The sequence below is a fragment of the Trachemys scripta genome, chromosome 6 (genome assembly GCF_013100865.1).
Source record: "Trachemys scripta elegans isolate TJP31775 chromosome 6, CAS_Tse_1.0, whole genome shotgun sequence".
NCBI classification, from domain to species: Eukaryota; Metazoa; Chordata; order Testudines; family Emydidae; genus Trachemys; species Trachemys scripta.
Genome location: NC_048303.1, coordinates 89107327 through 89126493, shown reverse-complemented (window position 1 = coordinate 89126493; position 19167 = coordinate 89107327). Strand labels below are relative to the sequence as shown.

The 19167-nt window shown below is 41.1% G+C and overlaps 1 protein-coding gene across 4 annotated transcripts in view; it reads right to left on the bottom strand.

The window, feature by feature from the left end:
* PUM3 (pumilio RNA binding family member 3) overlaps positions 1 to 13341 on the bottom strand; it is a 37607-nt gene extending 24266 nt beyond the window's left edge. The window contains exons 1-8 of one of the 4 annotated variants that reach the window (XM_034773763.1): positions 13286 to 13341; positions 11807 to 11898; positions 10003 to 10185; positions 5477 to 5612; positions 4811 to 4886; positions 3740 to 3833; positions 3396 to 3462; positions 1888 to 2062 (exon numbers count right to left, since the gene is read on the bottom strand). In XM_034773763.1, the coding sequence (XP_034629654.1) occupies positions 1888 to 2062; positions 3396 to 3462; positions 3740 to 3833; positions 4811 to 4886; positions 5477 to 5612; positions 10003 to 10185; positions 11807 to 11888 (813 nt within the window). In that variant the 5' untranslated portion in view covers positions 11889 to 11898; positions 13286 to 13341. Of the gene's footprint in view, positions 1 to 1887; positions 2063 to 3395; positions 3463 to 3739; positions 3834 to 4810; positions 4887 to 5476; positions 5613 to 10002; positions 10186 to 11806; positions 11899 to 12748; positions 12773 to 13115; positions 13140 to 13247 lie in introns of those variants that run through there. The other 3 variants (XM_034773762.1, XM_034773764.1, XM_034773765.1) reach the window with 3 other exon arrangements.
* Between the last annotated feature and the right edge of the window lie 5826 nt (positions 13342 to 19167).

The following is a 19167-nucleotide window of genomic DNA, read 5'->3' as shown; positions in this document are numbered from 1 at the left end:
TTCATATCTTAATTTTGTTTAAACACCCACAAAACTAAATTAAGTTACACCATTTTAAAGATGTCAAAAACAGTTGTAATTTAAAACTAAACAAATGTATACAAATTAAGCAAAAGCAAACAAATTGATCTACACTTCTACACTAACATATATTTCCAGATATTCATAACATCGTCAGGCATTACATGGAGAAATAAGAGAATCAGCCAAAGGCAACATGTTAAGTACATATATTGATGTGCCTCTCTCCCTGTAAGATTTCAAAGCATCAGGGCTAGGCATGGCAACACATCAGTTGGATTATAAATTACTATCCAATAGAACAGAAAGAGGAAATCTCATGGAATTTTCCTATCCAAGATTATGCTGGTCCATCAAATACCAGCCCATCAATTCACACTGGTAACTATTCCAAGAGAAGCTGCTCTTAGCAGAGCCGGCTGATAAGACAGAATGTTCCAGTGACCAGCATCTAATTAAAAGGAAGGGGAAAAAAAGAGCTGGAAGTCTTTATTAAGGAGTATGCTATAAATCATTATAAAACCAAAACTTTGAAGAACTATGGTCTTGCAATATTAGGATTCTTGGCTTCAGAAGAAAGTGAAATGATTTTCCTGATCAATTGTTAAATCTGGTGTCTGTATAGAGAATTGACTCCCACACCCTTAAGAATTAGGGCTGGTCCACACTAATTGGACTGAGGTGGGGGATCGATCTAGGAAACGCAACTTCAGCTACGAGAATAGCATAGCTGAAGTCGACATTTCTTAGATCGAATTAAGTTTACTTACTGCGGGTCCACGCGGCGCAGGCAAGCTCCCCCGTCAACAGCACTTCCTCCTCTCAGGGAGCAGGAGTTCTGCAGTCGATGGGGGAGCGCTTCTGGGATTGATTTATTGCGTCCAGATGAGATGCGATAAATCGATCCCAGAAGATCGATCTCTACCTGCCGAATCGGACGGGTAGTGTGGACCTACCCTTAGAATTCCTAATAAAACTTTTTTCCATGACACTTCATCCAGTGCTCCTTCTCTAACATGTACATTTGTTACTTTTGTTTCCACATTAGGATAAAAGAGTAATTATTGCAATTTGAAGACAAAGGCAAAAATACTAAATTTCAAACTAAGAACACACTCGCAACTGTTGCATAGGCAATTTTGGAGGGGTAGGGAGGACAAAAAAAGTATACTGCATGTTTAATTTATATCTTTAGGGTTCTGTTTTATTCCCAGCTAACATTATGTATTCATAGCCAGGGGAAAATATGCACATCTCTGAGGATGACGCAAAAGATTTTAGTAACACAAATAAAAAGATGACTTGTCAAGGGAAAATAAATCCTATTGACCCAGAAGACAAGTGTTTCTTAAATTTAAATGCATCTGAATCAGAGTAGTAAAGGCAAGTAGTAATTTTTCTTTATATATCTAATAGATTTTGTGTCAGGAAGCAAAATTTCTCTCAAATGTTATTTTCTAAATGCTTAGCATTTTCGACTCCAGGTTAATTTACAGACTTCACATTGGACAAGTTAAAAGGTTACTTTTGTCACTTACATAATAGATTTGGTGTTGAATAGGATGATGGGGAAGACAGTTAGTCAATGAGGGATGAGATTTTCAAAGGAGCCTGAGGGATTTGGGTGCCCAATTTACTTATGCTCCTTTGAAAAATCCCAGCCTAAGTTAAACGAAATCAAAAACCGACTAATATATAATGGAAAATGTGCTGTTAACCATTAATCTGAAACATGAAAAACAAGTTTACAGGTGGGCCATCCTTCAGGACATAAATTAATTTAAGGCTAGCAGATAAGGGGAATGACACAGTAACACCATGAATAAAATATCATAGACTAGAAGTGGAGGAAGGACCAAACATTACCTTGTAAACTTGGAACGTATTCCCATACAGCTCTTCTGTTAGCATGTTCCTTTGCTCCAGAATGGCTTTATCATTGTATGCATACTCTACCACAGCAGATGCTTCAGAATGGCGAAGCATTTTTTTTACCTCACCTTTAAAGCTTTTAATTATTTCTGCAACTTGTGGTTTTGTTCTGTACCATGTGTAAAGATGGACACCAAGAGAGAGAGGAGATTAGGGAAAAGAGATGTTATTAGCTTTATTTTTGGAAATGTATATATTTAAGTGATTAAGTATTAGCACAATAATACAACAAAGACAGGCATCTATACCTGGGACCTTAACTACACACCTACTATGAAAATACAGTTAGAAAAGCGAACAAAAAGCTCATGTCTATGGTGGTAACAGTAGTGCTGCAATTGAGTCCCCCTGAGCTTCCCACTGGCATCCACAGATATAAAGGGAGCCCACCATCAGTTAATGGTGCTGCAAGCGCCTTTAACTGCAACTTAAAGTCTCTGCTTGGAAATGTGTGGACTGAATAGGTATGTTGATGGGGTGTGTTAACCATCTGAGTCATCTGGTGCCTGTAGGTGGCTGTGTCTTGGATCCATCTAGGCATTCTCATTCAACCTTTTGTTTTCCTGTCAGCTCTGCAATAGTGTAGAAGCAGAGAGGAAAGGGTGAGGAGCACATGGGCCACACCTACACTACAGGTGCCACAGCTAGTCAGCATAACCCTGTGTGCAAATGCAGATTACAGAGACAGAAGGGGGTTTTCTGTCACTGTAGGAAACCTGCCCAAGCGATGGTAGATAAAGCAATGGAAGCACTCTTCCCATCAACCTAGCTGCATCTATACCAGCAGTTAGGTCAGCAGAACTACATCGCTCAGGAGGTGGATTTTTCACACCCATCAGCCCCGTAGCTATGTGAACCTAAGTTTTAAGTCTAGGTCACGCCACAGCTAAGCTCCATAAACCTAGCTGAAGGAAAGAGAAGAAGAAAATGACCAGTGACAGTCTGTCTACCAGAGCAAGGGCAGAGCAAGCTATGGACAAACAGAAAACTCCTTGTTCCACAGTAGGGGTGCACATTTATTTTAGGAGACTTTGGATAAACTCTGCGGGGGGGGGAGACGGGACATTTTTCTGCACTACTGTAACCTTGACAAGGGGAAGGGCATATCTTTGTAGGACTATTATACACTGAACAAGGGACTGTTTTGAGAGTGTTTTTTTCCCCCTCTTTTGCCCTTGTAGTCTGTTTTTGTATTTGCTGTTCAGAATTTCTGAGAAGAGAAAGCCTACCCTGTGAAAAGGAGACTGTATTATGGACAGCAGGTAGTTTGCAATCCTCACTCCCAAATACACTACCAAGATAATTTCACATGGAGGGGACAGCCTGGGCCAAAGCGATTATTCATGATACACAGATTAATAAAGAAGTACATTCACATTCCAAAATTAACAATATATGTAAGAAAAAAAAATATAAAAACTGGTTTACTTCTTCATACCCACCCATACATAAGAAACTTCTTTACAATATTTCTGGAATATTTGGATTTGCTCAATTCTAGCAGGCTATCTGGGGAGGAAAAGAAAAAGAGCAGTTAGTTTTTATCACCCCTTGAAATTGCGTGTTTGTTTACTTTCCTACAACACAAAACTAAAAGCCATTGCTCAGTGACCTTTTGCACTCAAGCAGGAATTAATTTATCAGAAAGTGACACCTAAAGAGAAAAAAGTAACTCAAACATGTGTACCAATAGAGTTTTGGGAGCAAAGAAATACATTAAGGAGAGCTACATTATACAAAACAGTGCCAATTTCCAAAGCAAATACGATATAAAAAAGAAAAATACCTTTTAATTCTTCAAATGTCTCTTGCCTTTGCTTGTCATTGCCATACTGAATGAAACACTGGATAACTCGAGTTGAGTCATGTGCAAATGCCATCTGTAAGATAAACATTTTTATTATCCCAGCCTTTTGCGTGACATTACATAGCAAAAGTTTATTTTAACATATTTACTCTGTTAAGAGTATAGTTTTATGCAGCACATAGGATGCTATGGCAAATAGATGCTATATAAATAAAATACATTATAAAGAAACAAACAAGTTTTAAACTAAGTGTAGTTTTAACAGTTTTCATTGCTCCAGTATTTCTTTACCAAACATAGACTACAATCAATACCTGCTACTGCAGGCAATGGAATGTTTTGTGATCATCTGTAAATATGTACCAAAAATATTGAATATTTTATTGACTGGAACAGCCCCATGAGATGCACATCCTGTTTTCTTGAGACTCTCACAGGGACAACAGTCACGCAGTCTCACCCTAGCAGAAGACGATATGATCAGGATGCTCAATCTAACACAGTAGGCAGCACCGAGCAGCCACAATTTCAATTCACTTTAAAACCCAACAGTTGACTATGCTTCACTACAATACACAGTGAACACCCAAAAAATGAAATAAAAATAATGAGACTGTTAGCATTTAAAATGTAATGGTAGAAATGTGCACCAGGTTATTAACTTTGGTGTAGAGTTTTAAGAGAATCAATCGCAAAAATCCACTACAACTCTTACTGAAACTGCAAGTTAACCAAAGTTCACTTACATCCAATGGGAATTTTAGAGATTAGAATGCTGGCTAACAAGTCCCCTTTAAAGCCAGATGATCAGCAAAGTTTTCCTGGCACTATTATCCTAAAAGACTGGGAGCACAGAGGGCAATCTTTTCAAACCCAATTTCTTCATTCACTGAAACCTTGTTCTATCTGGATATTTTCAATGTCCCCTGTAGCTTCTGGATAAACAGGGTTGTACTATATAGCTCACAAGGTCATTTAGTGCAACACAAAAAGGGATTTATCAACTTGCCCGCTGATTTTTAATTACGTGTGTTACTGTATTTTTCTTACAGTTTTAATTTTCCCCTGAAGAAGTTTATGTAGTTCATTTATTAGCTTCTCTCGCTTCTCCTTGTCACAGTTTTTCCTACAAACAAAAACAGACAAGCAGGAGAATCTTAGATGAGAAAGCAGCTTTTTGGAAATACAAAAATAACTGGAAGTCCATGAGCTAAAAAGCAAGGCAGCCAAAAAATTTTTTAAAAAATGAGTTCCCACAAGTCCACATTTAGGTATCCATTTATGAAAGTCCTGGCCAGAAGCATAAGTATATTTCACTCCCTAAGTGCAAGGGCAGATCATAAAATTTCAAAGAGCCTCAGCCAGTGGGACTTTAAGGTCCTGAGAATTTTACAGGCTCAGGCCTCAAATTATCTTAATCTAAATGATCTCCCCTTAATTTATGCCCACTTATTATTATTATTGTACATTTTTACCAAGATCAACCCAGGTGCCTCAAGACTATTTCTACTGTCAGCCATCAAAATTTAACTTGAGACCTCCAGAGAATTCTAATTCAGGCTAATTAAATTATAATCTATTGATGAAATTTACTTGGAGAAATACAAGCATACCCATTCATGAAGGTACCAAGACAGAATGAGCAACGCTTCACCACTGCATCAGTACTAATTAAAAAGAATCCTATGAAAGAAAACATAATAGAGCCATTATTACCTTCTCACACTTTCCCATATTTGTTTTGATTTGATGATTACATCATAATTTGTTTTGTCATTAAGTTGTCTGCTCTGCTTTAATTCCTTCTTTTTCTTTTTTAAATCATCCCATTTAGGCTTCTTAGGTACCGACCCTGATGATAAAAACAAAACATTGTTTATAACAAAGTAATAGTCTTCTATTGGAGACTGGGAGGCAGATCCTCAACTGGTGTCCAATGAAGTCAACAGAGCTATGGCAATTGACATGAGCTCAGGATCTACCCCTGACTGCCTAGCTAGCTAATCTGAAAGGGTTAATACATACTAAACACTTGGAGTGCGATTCACAGGGGGAATCAGGTACTGCACTAAGACCACAATGCCAGTGGCATTCACAAAACCCCTGCTCAGCTGCCACCTAACTGTAGAAGCTTATGTTTCCACTGATAGAAGTGGGAATCATGCCTCACCCCTGGTGGGATAGGGATTCACAACCTTCACCTACAGGCACTGATTGAATAAACATGCTAGGAGGCTGCTTTAAAAGCACATCTATCTGATGGGGCTCCACACAAAATGAAGGATGTAGTGATGGTGGTCAGTATTCATTAGAGCAGGGACTGGTACCTTGTCTCCCACTTCCCAGGTATAGTCTGTAGCTCTCTGAATATTGAAGCATTCATACATCTTCAATAGGAGAGGTTAAGAGAGATCTACTACAGAATACCTCAAATTAGGGAACTCATCTGGGAGGTGGGAGACCTGGGTTTAAGTCCCTACTCCAACTCAGCCAGAGTTGAGACTGAACCCTGGGCAACTGGAGATTGTCTCCTACATCCTGGGCAAGCGTTCTAGCCACTAGGCTATTGGGCTCTTCTTGAGCCCTGGCTTAAGTGCCTACTCCAGGTGAAAGTTCACTGCTGTGAATCATGAGAGGAGGGAGGTGCCATCCTCTGGCCTGGATTTAAGCACCTAACTCCTTTTGAGGAGCAGGGCTTAGACCAAACCCCATCCTCCGCATTTCCTATTGGCTAGCTTAAGCAGCTCCACCCTCAGACTGATGACTTTTGTGAATCCCTCTTTTTAGGCACCTAACTTTCCCCCTGCATTGTATATGGAATCTGGCTACCTAATTTTGGGTTATGAATTCCACAAGGCAGCAGGTAGTCTAATAGTTAGGCACTGTAATGCTCAGCTGTAGCCCCCTTTGTGAACTGCATCATTGGTGACTTGCTAGGATTGGCAGCTTCTGCCTGGGAGATATCTGATATTGGAAGAGCAAGACAACTGTAGATTATTCTGAAAGCTTTGACAAGTTAAAGTCTTAACAGGATGAATTCTGACCCAGATTGCACCTACAGCCCCTCTAATGACTCAACATATCCCCCCTTCTCTCCTCACTCCCAAAAAGTGGGAGAGTTGAATTTTTTTTTTTAAAACACACAAATATAACTTAAATCACCAATTGTTTGTGATATCTTAGATAACAAGGAGTATATACCCTCAAAAGTTAAACTTGGTGGGATTCTTGCCTTTCACATCCTTGAGATAAACTGTCAGAATTCAAAAATGTTGTGCTAGAAAAGAATACATTCCCAACTGCAAACCCTACATCTGCCTCTGATCATTACCACTGGCACCCTCCTTTTATGAAGGAATGTAGATAAAAAATAAACATTCAAAAGAGGAAAAATGTGAAACTAAAGGGCACAATCAGTTTATGATCTCCTGCCCTCTAATAAATGACAACTGTTCTTATACACAGATTTTGTCTCTTTTAAAATTTGTTCCTATTAACATGTTAATGTCTTTTACTGGGATCTGTTCAAGAGGTTTTCAAGTATGTAAAGCACTGGAAGAGAACAAAAAAAGATTCTCGACAGATGAGTTCATTTATAGATTTAAGTATACCAGCTCTAACAATTACCCACTGCGACTTTATATGTAAAGCCTTCTTGCATGCTTAATCCTTTCATTCAGTGGGATTCATTAGGAGCTTTTACTATACAATGGCTAAAGACTGCTGCACAGCAAGATTATTACTTTAAAAGGATTCTTCATATGAGATGTCATAAATGAACTTCAAGGTACAGAAAAAGTTGACTAATGTTTGCTTTTAGCTTTAATCATCTCGTAGCAAAATTAATCACTATATACAATACAGATTCCTAGAAGTGAAAAGTCAGGGGGTAAGGCATGCTAACTAGCACTGTTCAATTGAAGCCCAACAGAATGGGTGACTTAAACGTGCTCTCTCTCAACACTAAATTGTTTAACAGTTTAGCACTACACCCTTCATTTTTCTCCAACATACCAAGCCTTCCCTTTTTTAAAGGATTGCAATTTACACAAAGTATTTTAGAATCAGTTTATGTCTCAGAATAAATCACTAATTTTTTAAAAAATAGAAGTGAGCAAATAAGAGAAAAGTTAATAGAAAACCTGTCAGTCTCTTGATATAGTTAGTGACAACTGAAGTGTTGCTTGAAATTTGAATGGGCAAGACTGGAGGCTTACAGTTGTTTTAAGATAAAATCCATTAAAAAAAACAACGTAACTCTGATTTAATTCGACCACCACCTCTATTTCTATAAAGCTTTCAAAAAATAGGAGTATTCCCTAAACTAAATCAAAGTTAAAACAGTGAAAAAACTTATAAAACAGAACTTTAATGTTATTGTATGAGCCTCCAGTTTCCCTCAATTATTAAGCCATGCTTCATTTGTGATAGACCTTTACTCGCAGAACTGTACGTCTGTGGGAAGCAGCAATCAAATGACGGCTCTCATTAAGAGACACCAGAACCAGAGAGTTATGAAACTATTAAAATAATGACAGAACTAAATGCAGAAACATCCAGTATAAAACACTGATTGAACTGGTGAATAAATGCTATAGGCCTACCAGACCAACAGTACAAATGGAGAAGAAAAGCCCTTGTTCTTCAAGTTTTGGCTACGATTGTTAGAAGCATGATACAAGACAAAAACTCATGACTTTTACATTTTGACACCAACACCAGTGGTTAGTCAGCAGCTGGTGCTCTTGTATCAAAGGGGGGTCTTTCCTCAAAAGGAGACCGTCTCCAAATGGCCCCACTATTCATACTGCCTTTATCAGATCTGTGTAAAAATAATCAGTAAGGTTGAAAGGCAGATGATTAAACTAAAGCTGTGACTTTTTCTGTCATTTAATACTTGAAGTTCTCTGTCACTATGAACTATTATGCATCAGTTTATGCTGGGGTGGGCAACCTTTTTGGCCCGAGGGCCACATCTGGGTATGGAAATTGTATGGCAGGCCACGAATGCTCACAAAATTAGGGGTTAGGGTGTGGGAGGGGGTGAGGGCTCCGGCTGGGGGGTGCGGGCTCTGGGGTGGGGCCAGAAATTAGGAGTTCAGGGTGCGGGAGGGTGCTCCGGGCTAGGACTGAGGAGTTCGGAGGGCAGGAGGGGAATCAGGGTTGGGGCAGGGGGTTTGGGCACGTGAGGGGGTCAGGAGTGCCCGCTCCAGGCGGTGCTTACCTCAAGCAGCGGCATGTCCCCTCTCCGTCTCCTAGCAAAGGCACGGCCAGGTGACTCTGTGTGCTGCCCTGTCCGCAGGTGCCGCCCCTGCAGCTTCCATTGGCCGCAGTTCCTGGCCAATGGGAGCTGCGGGTGCAGCGCTTGGGGCGGGGGCAGCGTGCTGAGCTCCCTGGCTGCCCCTAAGCATAGGAGCCAGAAGGGGGACGTGCCGCTGCTTCCGGGAGCCGCACCGAGTGGGGCAAGCCCCTGACCCTACTCCCCAGCTGGAGTGCCAGAGCAGGGCAAGCCCCGGATCCACTCCCCAGCGGGAGCTCGAGGGCCGGATTAAAACATCTGGAGGGCTGGATGCGGCCCCAGGCTGTAGTTTGCCCACCCCTGGTTTATGCCATCATACCAAGAAATTAGCCAATAAGTTTAGTTTACTGGTGGACTGCCTATGTTAAACTGGAATTTTCACTGCAACAGACTGTGGGTCATGTGACTTGTATAGTAATCAGTTTAAATTGGCTGAAATAACATTTTCATGGGAAGTCCAATAGGGTGCTACAGAGAAGCATTTTTTATAGTTAGAGTTTTATTAGTATTAGAAATACTATGGAAGTTGGTGATAATGTAGGAGCGTATTGAAAAGAGTAGTAAGACGATCCCCTTCTCCCTCCATATTTCCAGTGCAAGCAGTTTGGTTCCACATATATTTGTGATCATGCCTATCTCAAATTTCTACTATAGGGTTCTCAGGATAACAGGGGCACAGGCATGACCTAGTCACTTATGCCTATGGTGATTACAACAGAGAACAGTCAACTCGTACCGTTAAAAAGTCTATTATACAATCTCACACAATTCAAGGCAATTATAGCATAACCGTGATCCCACTTAAATCTACTAACATATTTTAGAATATATATTGTTGAAAGAAAATACGCTTCCGTTTTATTGTAAGAGTATACTTTACAGATGATATATCACTTCAAAAGAAAAACGTAAAACAAACAAACACCAACAATAATATACTCACCACTCTCATTATCCTCCTGGAGTTTTCTCTTTCTAGTGAACTTTTCTGGTTGCTGCTTACTCTTGAATTGTTTCCCACTTGCCTTACCAAGTTTTTTGTTTCCTTTCTCAGACTTCTTGGATCTGAATTTAGGCTTTCCTTCTTCACCTCCTTTGCTATGAAACTTCTTCGGTGGACCAGAATCTGTGCACAACAACAACAAAAAAAGAATTAGATTGAAAAGGACGCAATCCTAGCACTGATATTATTTTCCAAGTTTCATTCACTATTAAACGTTTTAATAATTATTTTGTAACAAGCAGAGTATTGTACATAATATGCCAAAATCCATGCATGCTGATACAGAATAAAAAAGAAAAATCAGATCCTGAAAAGCCCCCCAGCATTCTTATTAATCTATAACAATTTTATATCCCTCCCATCTGGCCTTTTCATCATAGCCTTATGATCCTTCTCCTACTTTTGCCCTAAATCCTTCATACAGATGCAATGCAATACCAAAGGTGAACAGAGGATAATTCTAAAGGAACAAAGCTGCCTTATTTGTAGTAAGAGTTTCACTGCCTCCAAAATCTAAGACCCCAGTTCTGCAAACATCTATAAACACACTATTTGAAGAACACAAGTAGTCTAATTGGTATAATGTGAATGGATGCAGGTTAGTTTATCTCTGGCTTGTACCTGGTGACTCTAGATACAAGACATGGTAATTGCTTACTCTTGGATGCTCAGAAAACTTCTACCAATGAAAGCAACCAGGCACAAATGGCATAAAATGGCTAAATGTGTTGTGTGATGGTTGCAAAGCAAATTGTGGTAAGTCTGCACACCTTCTGAAGGTCCAGTTTGACAGCAAGGACAGCAAAATACAGGAATACAAAATGTATACATTTTAACAGAGCAATTTCCCCTCTTTTCTGTTTATTAAAAGCCTATAGAAAAACACTTAAAATATCTGTGGTATTCAGTTAAGTGACAGCACAAATTGCAAGCAAGTAGGCACTTAGAGCACAGCAAGAAAGTACAGAGATCTTATATACAACTCATCCTCTCAGTTGCACAATTAGGTTGTTTTGTTCTTTTTATTTTTTTTTAAACCTAGGCTATGCCTACACTGCATACCTTTAAGGTTTCCTGCGTAGCCACTCTTCGCCGGCAGGAAAGAGCTCTCCTGCCAGCAAAATAAAATCACCCTCAATGAGTGGTGGTAGCCAACAAAGCGCTGTCCACACCGGCGCTTTTCATCAGTAAAACTTTTGTTGGTCGGGGTGTGGGTTTTTTTCCCACACCCCTGACCGACAAAAGTGCAATGTAGACATAGCCTTAGAGAAAATAACTGTCAATGAATTGTTTAGATTTATGCTCCTGAACCTAATAAAGGACTCTGTTCTTGCTAATATTCATTATTCATGTTATTTTCACAGTAAAACAGCTTTATATAATTAATCTGCCATCTGGTGATAATGCTGAATATTTTCCCCCTCGCATTTAATAAAAAATAGGCAATGCATGAATATGAAAGTGAAGAGACAAGCACCAGCTTGAGCTACAGTTCCCTAAAGCGTCTCAATCCTATCTTGTAGCAATATTGTTATTCCAGTTGTGGGAGATTCTCTTAAGCAGAGAATGCAAAGTGACTACATTCTTCAGCATGGTTGGCGATTTGGGAAAATGTGGATTAAAATGAGAACATTTTCAATTTTAACCCAATATAGTATTTTAGATCAGATTTTCAAAGTTGAAGGGTTTGCTCATTTAACCCACTTGCGCCATCTCAAAGAAATATTATTCTTTGCAGTCTTACCATTGTCTTTTTTAAATTTATGTTTTCTTTGTGGTGCTTTTCCATTTTTTCCCATGAATCTCTTTTTACCTTTGGCTTCCATAGCAGTGACACTGAAATACAGAAAGAGGCACAACTTGTTGGGGACCATGAATGGATGCATCCGTCTTAGTTCAAGAGCATAATGACTTCTCTAACTTTAAAAAAAATCCTTCGTCATAAGCTATATGATAGAACTGACAAAAGAAAACAAGTACTAAAAGACTGTTGCAATAATTCATAATTTTGTATCTCTAACTGGTACTTTTCTCATTATAAATTTAGTTTCCCATTTCTCTTGTAATCATTTGTGCATCTGATTACCAAACCAGGTTAACTAAGATTACAACTGCTTACCTAAGTATACCATAATGTTCATAATCAATGCCATTCTCCCTCCCACCAAAAATTCTCCACGTTAAATACCTCTATTTTTAACAGAAATGATCAAATGTTATAACTGAGTATTTTTGAATATTTTTGTATAACATCAGGCTGAACACTAAATAAATGCTATGTTTTATCACTGCGAAGTTCTGTACTTCCATTTTTTAGGGTGATATCATCTATTTTCATTCTTAAAGGTCCAGATCCTGAAGTTAGATACAGAATGGGGGCAGAAGTAAAAGCAAACTGTATATAAAACCTTGTTTATTAAGTGTTTATTATTTGTACTGTGCCCAAGAGTACAGTAGGCACCTTAAGATCTCTGCCCTGAAGAGCACAGAATTAAGTTAAAACTGAAGAGTCAGAATAAATGCAAATAAGGAAGTGAGACTAGGACAAGGAAACATAAACAAAACCTCTCTATCCTGCAATCATTAATGTGTGCGCTTAACTTTAAGCATGCAAGTAAGGTTAAGCACATACATGTTTACTGGACTGGAACCTAAAAAACTATAAAGCTATAATAGTAATGTGTACTTATTAGAAGCTCAAAATGATACAACCACCCCATCCATTCATTGAATCTGTCCAAATCAATTCTGTTAGAGGCTGCTGCCCAAGGCACTGAAGTAGGAGAAGGCAGAGCCCTGCTGGACAGGGGCAGGAGACAAGGCCCAGATGTTTGTGGGCAAGGAAGCCAGGCACGAGTGGCGCTGAGCGAGGGATGAAATCGGGGGTGACAGACTCCGGCGATTAAGGGCTTTGCGAGCCGCAGGAATTCAGCGCGCTCCGCACAGGCCACCTGCGCGGTTTCACCCGTCAGACGGGACAGGCGCAGCGCGGGAGCCCGGAGTTTGTCAGCGGGCCCCGTCCCCTCACCCGCCCCCGCGAGACTGACACCGACCCCGAGATCCCGCCAGCGCGGTGGAGCCGGACGGGTCAGGCCAGGCCAGACCAGGCAGGTCAGAGGGGCTGGGGCGATCCACCCCTCCCCGCAACGGGCGGCTCCCCCCAGCGGCTTCCAGCCCCCACTCACCCAGACACGTGCACTACCCCGGCAACCTCTGCACGCACCTCTGCTTTACGGCTACCGTGCTTGGGGGCGGGGGTCACCGGAGCGTTTCCCATTGGCTAGTCAAGCGGAAGTAGCGCGACAGCGTCGGAGCAGGCTGCCATAAAGCAGCAGGAAGGGCTGGGATCATCACAGTGGGAGGGTTATTCTGCTTGGGGTATTCATGTCCGTACACGCTCCCGGGCACAGTGTGGGGACGGGATCGCGTCTCCCCCAAGACCCTCCGGCTGCGACAGGCCCGGGCCGAGCAGCGGGGCTGTCGGGCTCTATGCCCGCAGCCCCGACACGGGCGGAGCCAGGCGGGCGTCGGAGCTGCCCCGCTGGGGGTGCAGCCAGGGCGGTGCAGCGAGGCCCGCGCGCACCTGCGGATTCTAGGCGGGGTGTGAGGGCGGGGTGGGGGCCGCTGCCTGCACCCCCTGGGGTAAAGCAGTAAAACACTCCAACTACATGGTGTCCGCCTTCAGCGCCCCCACTGTAAAAACTGTACCAGCATCACTGTGCTGGGAGCCTGTTTGTCTCCTTGGCACCTCACCGGCTCCCAGCTTCCCACCTATGCAAAGATACAGTCTCTGGCTTGGTTTTGTGCCTGTGGTTATTGCCTGTCTGGTTCCACTCACTGCACCCTGGCTTCCATCCCATGTGTCACTTTGGGCCTACCTGGGAGCTGACCTGAGGCTGTGTCTCTTTGCCCTGGATGGTTCGAAGAACTCTTTGAACATTGCCATTTAACCACACAGTGTTTTCCTGTTGCAAGGTGTGCCATGCTGCTGTGGGCTTGTGATGGGCATGCTGGCCTATGTGTAAAATCTAAGGAGTTTAATGTCCTCACTTTTGACTTTAAGTTGTTTTGTCTAGATTTCTCTTTAAAAATAAATCCCCTGCTAAAGATCACTGTTTCAAAGTGCTCAGGTCCGGTACAACTCCCCCCATAACAGTGCTGAAGTTAATTATTAGTGTAATCCATATTCTGTAATGAGTCAACTCAGGTCTTGAACCACTTGTTGCATGTTACTTAAAGTAAGAGTAGGCTCTCCCCTTGGGTGTTCCAAAACTAGCACTTCCAAGGAGCAATATTAAAGTTAGTGAAAAGTTGCTTATTTAAAACATGTCCCATATATGATATGTGGGAAGATAAAGTCACTCATACAGTTTTAGTTTTTAGCTGCTGCTTTGATTTCCCTGAACCTTGTATACTTGGTATCCTTTGACTGATCAGAAGGTCACTGCTATAACTATCAGTATATCTGTATTATTATGATGCAGGGATTTTTATTTATATAGATCGGTTTTGAGCTATAAAACCTTCAATAGATCTAAACAGGGCCTGCATCTCTAAGGCCACCCCCTACCCCCTTTGTACCATACTGCCATAGTTACAGTAAGTAGCCCCCTTGGTTTAGAAGAAAGAGAGTAGCTAGCAGGGCATTCTCCTGATCTTTGGAATTCACTCACCCACTTATGGCTAGATCTTCAGCCTCAGCTGATTTATGTTGCAAAGCAGTTAGTAAGCTATCTTAAAGATGTAATTAAGGATTCCCCTACACCATCCTATCACCATGAACATGTAGAGATGGGGAAAGTATGTGAGCGAGAGAGATTTTGGTCCCTGGTTGTCTCAGGGTGGGATGGAAAGGTGGCTTAGCATTACCTTCCCCCACGTCAGCTGTGTCATGCTTAGCTAGGGTGACCAGATGTCCCATTTTTAAATGGACAGTCCTGTTTTTGGGGAGTTTTTCTTATATAGGCGCCTATTACACTGGTCTACAATTTTTGAGAAGTTGTCTGCTTCAGAGATAAAATGTTCTATTTATTATGTATTTTGATGTGCTGAATTCAAATATGACAATTAAAACAACTGATTGGATACTGTTTCTAAGTTATTTAAGTTTTTACATTTTTATGTCTATGTATATTGTGTAGATAGTAGAGTTTTAATCATAAATTGTAAACCTAGGTCTTTTCATGTGTTTATGGTTGCTTTACATGATAATATTTCACCTGTCCTGTTTATGTAACACTTTAAAAATCAGCAAAAGGGTTATCTAAATAAAATTTATTATGAAACAAAAGGCAAAAAACTATTCTGTACATAGTTTAGTCCTATTCAGTGTCTACTCGGCGCTTCTTGGCTTGTCTCTTGTATTCATTAAATGGAGCATCTCTTGTCACTGTCCAGCAATAGTGTGCAAGCATTGATGGGCTCCATTTGCCCTGATAGCGTTTCTCCATTGTTGCAATGTCCTGGTGAAATCGCTCACCGTGCTCGTCGCTCACTGCTCCGCAGTTCGGTGGAAAAAAATCTAGATGAGAGTGCAAAATATGTATCTTTAGTGACATGTTGCAACCAAGGTGTTTGTATGCCTTGAGGAGGTTTTCCACCAACAACCTGTAGTTGTCTGCCTTGTTGTTTCCGAGAAAATTTATTGCCACTAACTGCAAGGCTTTCCATGCCGTCTTTTCCTTGCCATGCAGTGCATGGTCAAATGCATCATCTCGAAGAAGTTCACGAATCTGAGGACCAACAAAGACACCTTCCTTTATCTTAGCTTCACTTAACCTTGGAAATTTTCCACGGAGGTGCTTGAAAGCTGCTTGTGTTTTGTCAATGGCCTTGACAAAGTTCTTCATCAGACGCAGCTTGATGTGTAAGGGTGGTAACAAAATCTTCCTTGATTCAACAAGTGGTGAATGCTGAACACTTTTCCTCCCAGGCTCCAATGGCTGTCGGAGTGGCCAGTCTTTCTTGGTGTAGTGGGAATCTCTTGCATGACTATCCCATTCGCAAAGAAAACAGCAGCACTTTGTGTATCCAGTCTGCAGACCAAGCAACAACCTTCAAATCGCCACAAAGCTGCCACTGATGTTGGTCATAGTTTATGCACCTCAAAAGTTGTTTCATGTTGTCATAGGTTTCCTTCATATGGACTGCTGACCAACTGGAATTGATGGCAAAACATTGCCATTATGCAGTAAAACAGCTTTAAGACTCGTCTTTGATGAATCAATGAACAGTCTCCACTCATCTGGATCATGAACGATGTTGAGGGCTGCCATCACACCATTGATGTTGCAGGCTACAAGATCACCTTCCATGAAGAAGAATGGGACAAGATCTTTTTGATGGTCACAGAACATGGAAACCCTAACATCACCTGCCAGGAGATTCCATTGCTGTATTCTGGAGCCCAACAGCTCTGCCTTACTCTTGGGTAGTTCCAAATCCCTGACAAGGTCATTCAGTTCACCTTGTGTTATGAGGTGTGGTTCAGAGGAGGAGGATGGGAGAAAATGTGGGTCCTGTGACATCAAAATAAAGGTGATAGGCTTTCTTAACCATAGTGGTTATACTGCGCTTTTGTGATGCAAAAGTCATTTCACCACAAACATATCTGCACTGTTATCTGCACTGTTCACACAAGTATGAGGCATCTCTGCTCACTTTGGCTAAACAGAAATGTGTCCCTTTGCAAAATCAAACACTGACAAATAAGAGAGCACGACACTGTATGATTTCTAGAGCTGATATAGGGCAATTTGTTCAGCAGAGTGATGTAAGCTTGGTTATGATTGCATCATCCATGACTTCTAGGAATAACATGATGCAATTCATACCATGTATGACGCAATACCAGCTTCAGATTGCATCATTAATGGCTCTGCCTAAAAAGCAAGTACTGTCCAAACCCAGTCATAGATTTATTCATAGATCCAGTTAAAGATGTATTTTAGTCATTTCTAGTTTAAATTGAGATCCCTTCCCTTTATAACTCACTTATCCTCCGCCATTCCCAAGTCAAGGGTCGTATATACTGACCCAATAGCATATCTTGAAAACTAGAGCCAATCAACAATTTTAAGCATCATTTTCGTTCTCAGTGACCCAGAATTAGTAAAGTTTGACTACATTTATTTCAGAAGCATTTTGGCTGTAGAGCAGTGTTACTCCCCCACCCCCAGTCCCATTTTTTCAGTTACTATCTGGTAACCCTATGCTTAGCACAACTCAGGATTTAGCTCTCAGTCCAAAATAGCACAGATCTGTTGGCTGGAAGGACACAATGAAAAGTTTATCTTCGCTCTTTCCCTGAGGCTGGGATTGTACGCTGAGGTTTGGGAATTGTGGCTGGAGAGAGAGGTTTTATTTTCTTCCTAGTTTTAGGGAGGCTTCTGCCTTTTGTTTGTATTACTTTGCTTATATTTTTAATATATGGCAAAGGCATCTAGAGCTCTGCTTTGGAGGAGGCTGTAGCGTAGCTCCGCTCACTGAATTATTACAACAACCTTGACTTGTGAACTAGTCATTTGTATAGATATTACTTAATCATGGTAATTAGTGTAACTAGATATTATCCAGGATAAAAGAAGTAGGTGATAAAGAAATGCATCCCACACTTAAGAGAAGAAGAAAATATGTTGTACAGCAAGCAGACATTTCCCCCAGTTATACTAATTTTTTTGTTTTACAGATTCACCTATATTTTCATTTTAAAAATAGATTTCCAGTCCAAAGGTAAGAGAAATGAATACAGGAGGTAGTGATGGGACTAGGGGTCCAGCTCTCCGCCTTCTGAAATCAATGGCCAAAAAACACCAAACCCACCATTTAATTCAAGGGCTGCAGGATTGGGGCTACAGCAGTAGTTAAGTATAATTTTAGAAGTGGATGTACTGTAAAATCATTAGTAGTAGTCATGTAGTATCATAGATGTGCATTCCACTTTACAAAATAGAGTTATCTTGCAATCCATGGATTTGTGAAACAAGTAATTTTTTTTCACTGAACATTTGCTTCAAAAAGTGTATACTTCTGCCTCTAAAATTAAAACGTGTGTAGTCTCTGGATACTCCCAGTTGAGTGCCCCCCCTCTCAGCTGTTCACTAGACTTTTGTGAGGGGAATCCAAACCTCTGGATTGCTAGCTGTATGACATCTCCAGAGCCTGACTGGATCCCAATCACTGCCCTAGTCTTGTGGTCTCTAGATATACTCTCAGGGCACAGAGCCTCTGTCTTCCACCCCCTCTGGAGAGCAGGAATCTGTTCCTATGGCTCAATGCTGACCTTGCAGCCTCCCTCATAGCTTAAACATACCCTTTCCCAGAATTCTACCCAAAGGTGTGAGCCTTCTGGGTTACAGTTTAACTCTTGCGGGAGGCATATGGTAGTTGTGAAGTTTTGTAGCGTTGTGCTAGGGTGGATCTTTGTCAAGTGACATCCTACTCCGTCTCCTCAGGTGATCACTAGTCCTTGCCAGGTGACTTTGTTAGCCAAAGTGTCCTCTCCCCTGACAAACCAGTTCTGGACAGAAGCCAGCTTTTGTCTAGAGTGCTTCCTTCTTGACTAGAGAACAATCCAGGTGTAACAATCCTGTATTGCTAGGCCTTTGCCACTACCCCTATTGGAATTTCAGTCCAAAATGGAGGCAAAAGAATAACAGAGAAGACAAAAGGCTGTAACTTCAAAATATATGCTTCATAAGGATACATGTAGAGTTTGTAATCTGAGACAGAATTTGTAAATTGTATAGCTGGAATCCCCAAATGACCACACATATAGCCATCAATACAAACCAGACCAAGAGTGCTTTAGAGAATGTATAAATGTTCATGACCAAACTAAATACGGCATGAGGTTTTTGGTCACAATTTCAGGGGGTAGGTGCCACAAAAGAACTTCAGCATTTCAACACCGAATTTTGCGGTATCTAATTTTTAGGTGCCTAGATAATCACAGGAACAAGACTGCGACCCACAAAGGCTGAGTTAGGTGCCTAGGTTACTATACAATGAATGGGGAGAGATAGGTACCTTAGATGGTGATCCACAAAACCAGCATGCTAGGCAGGGAGCTGCCTAAGCTAGCCAATGAGTGATGCTGATCAGAGG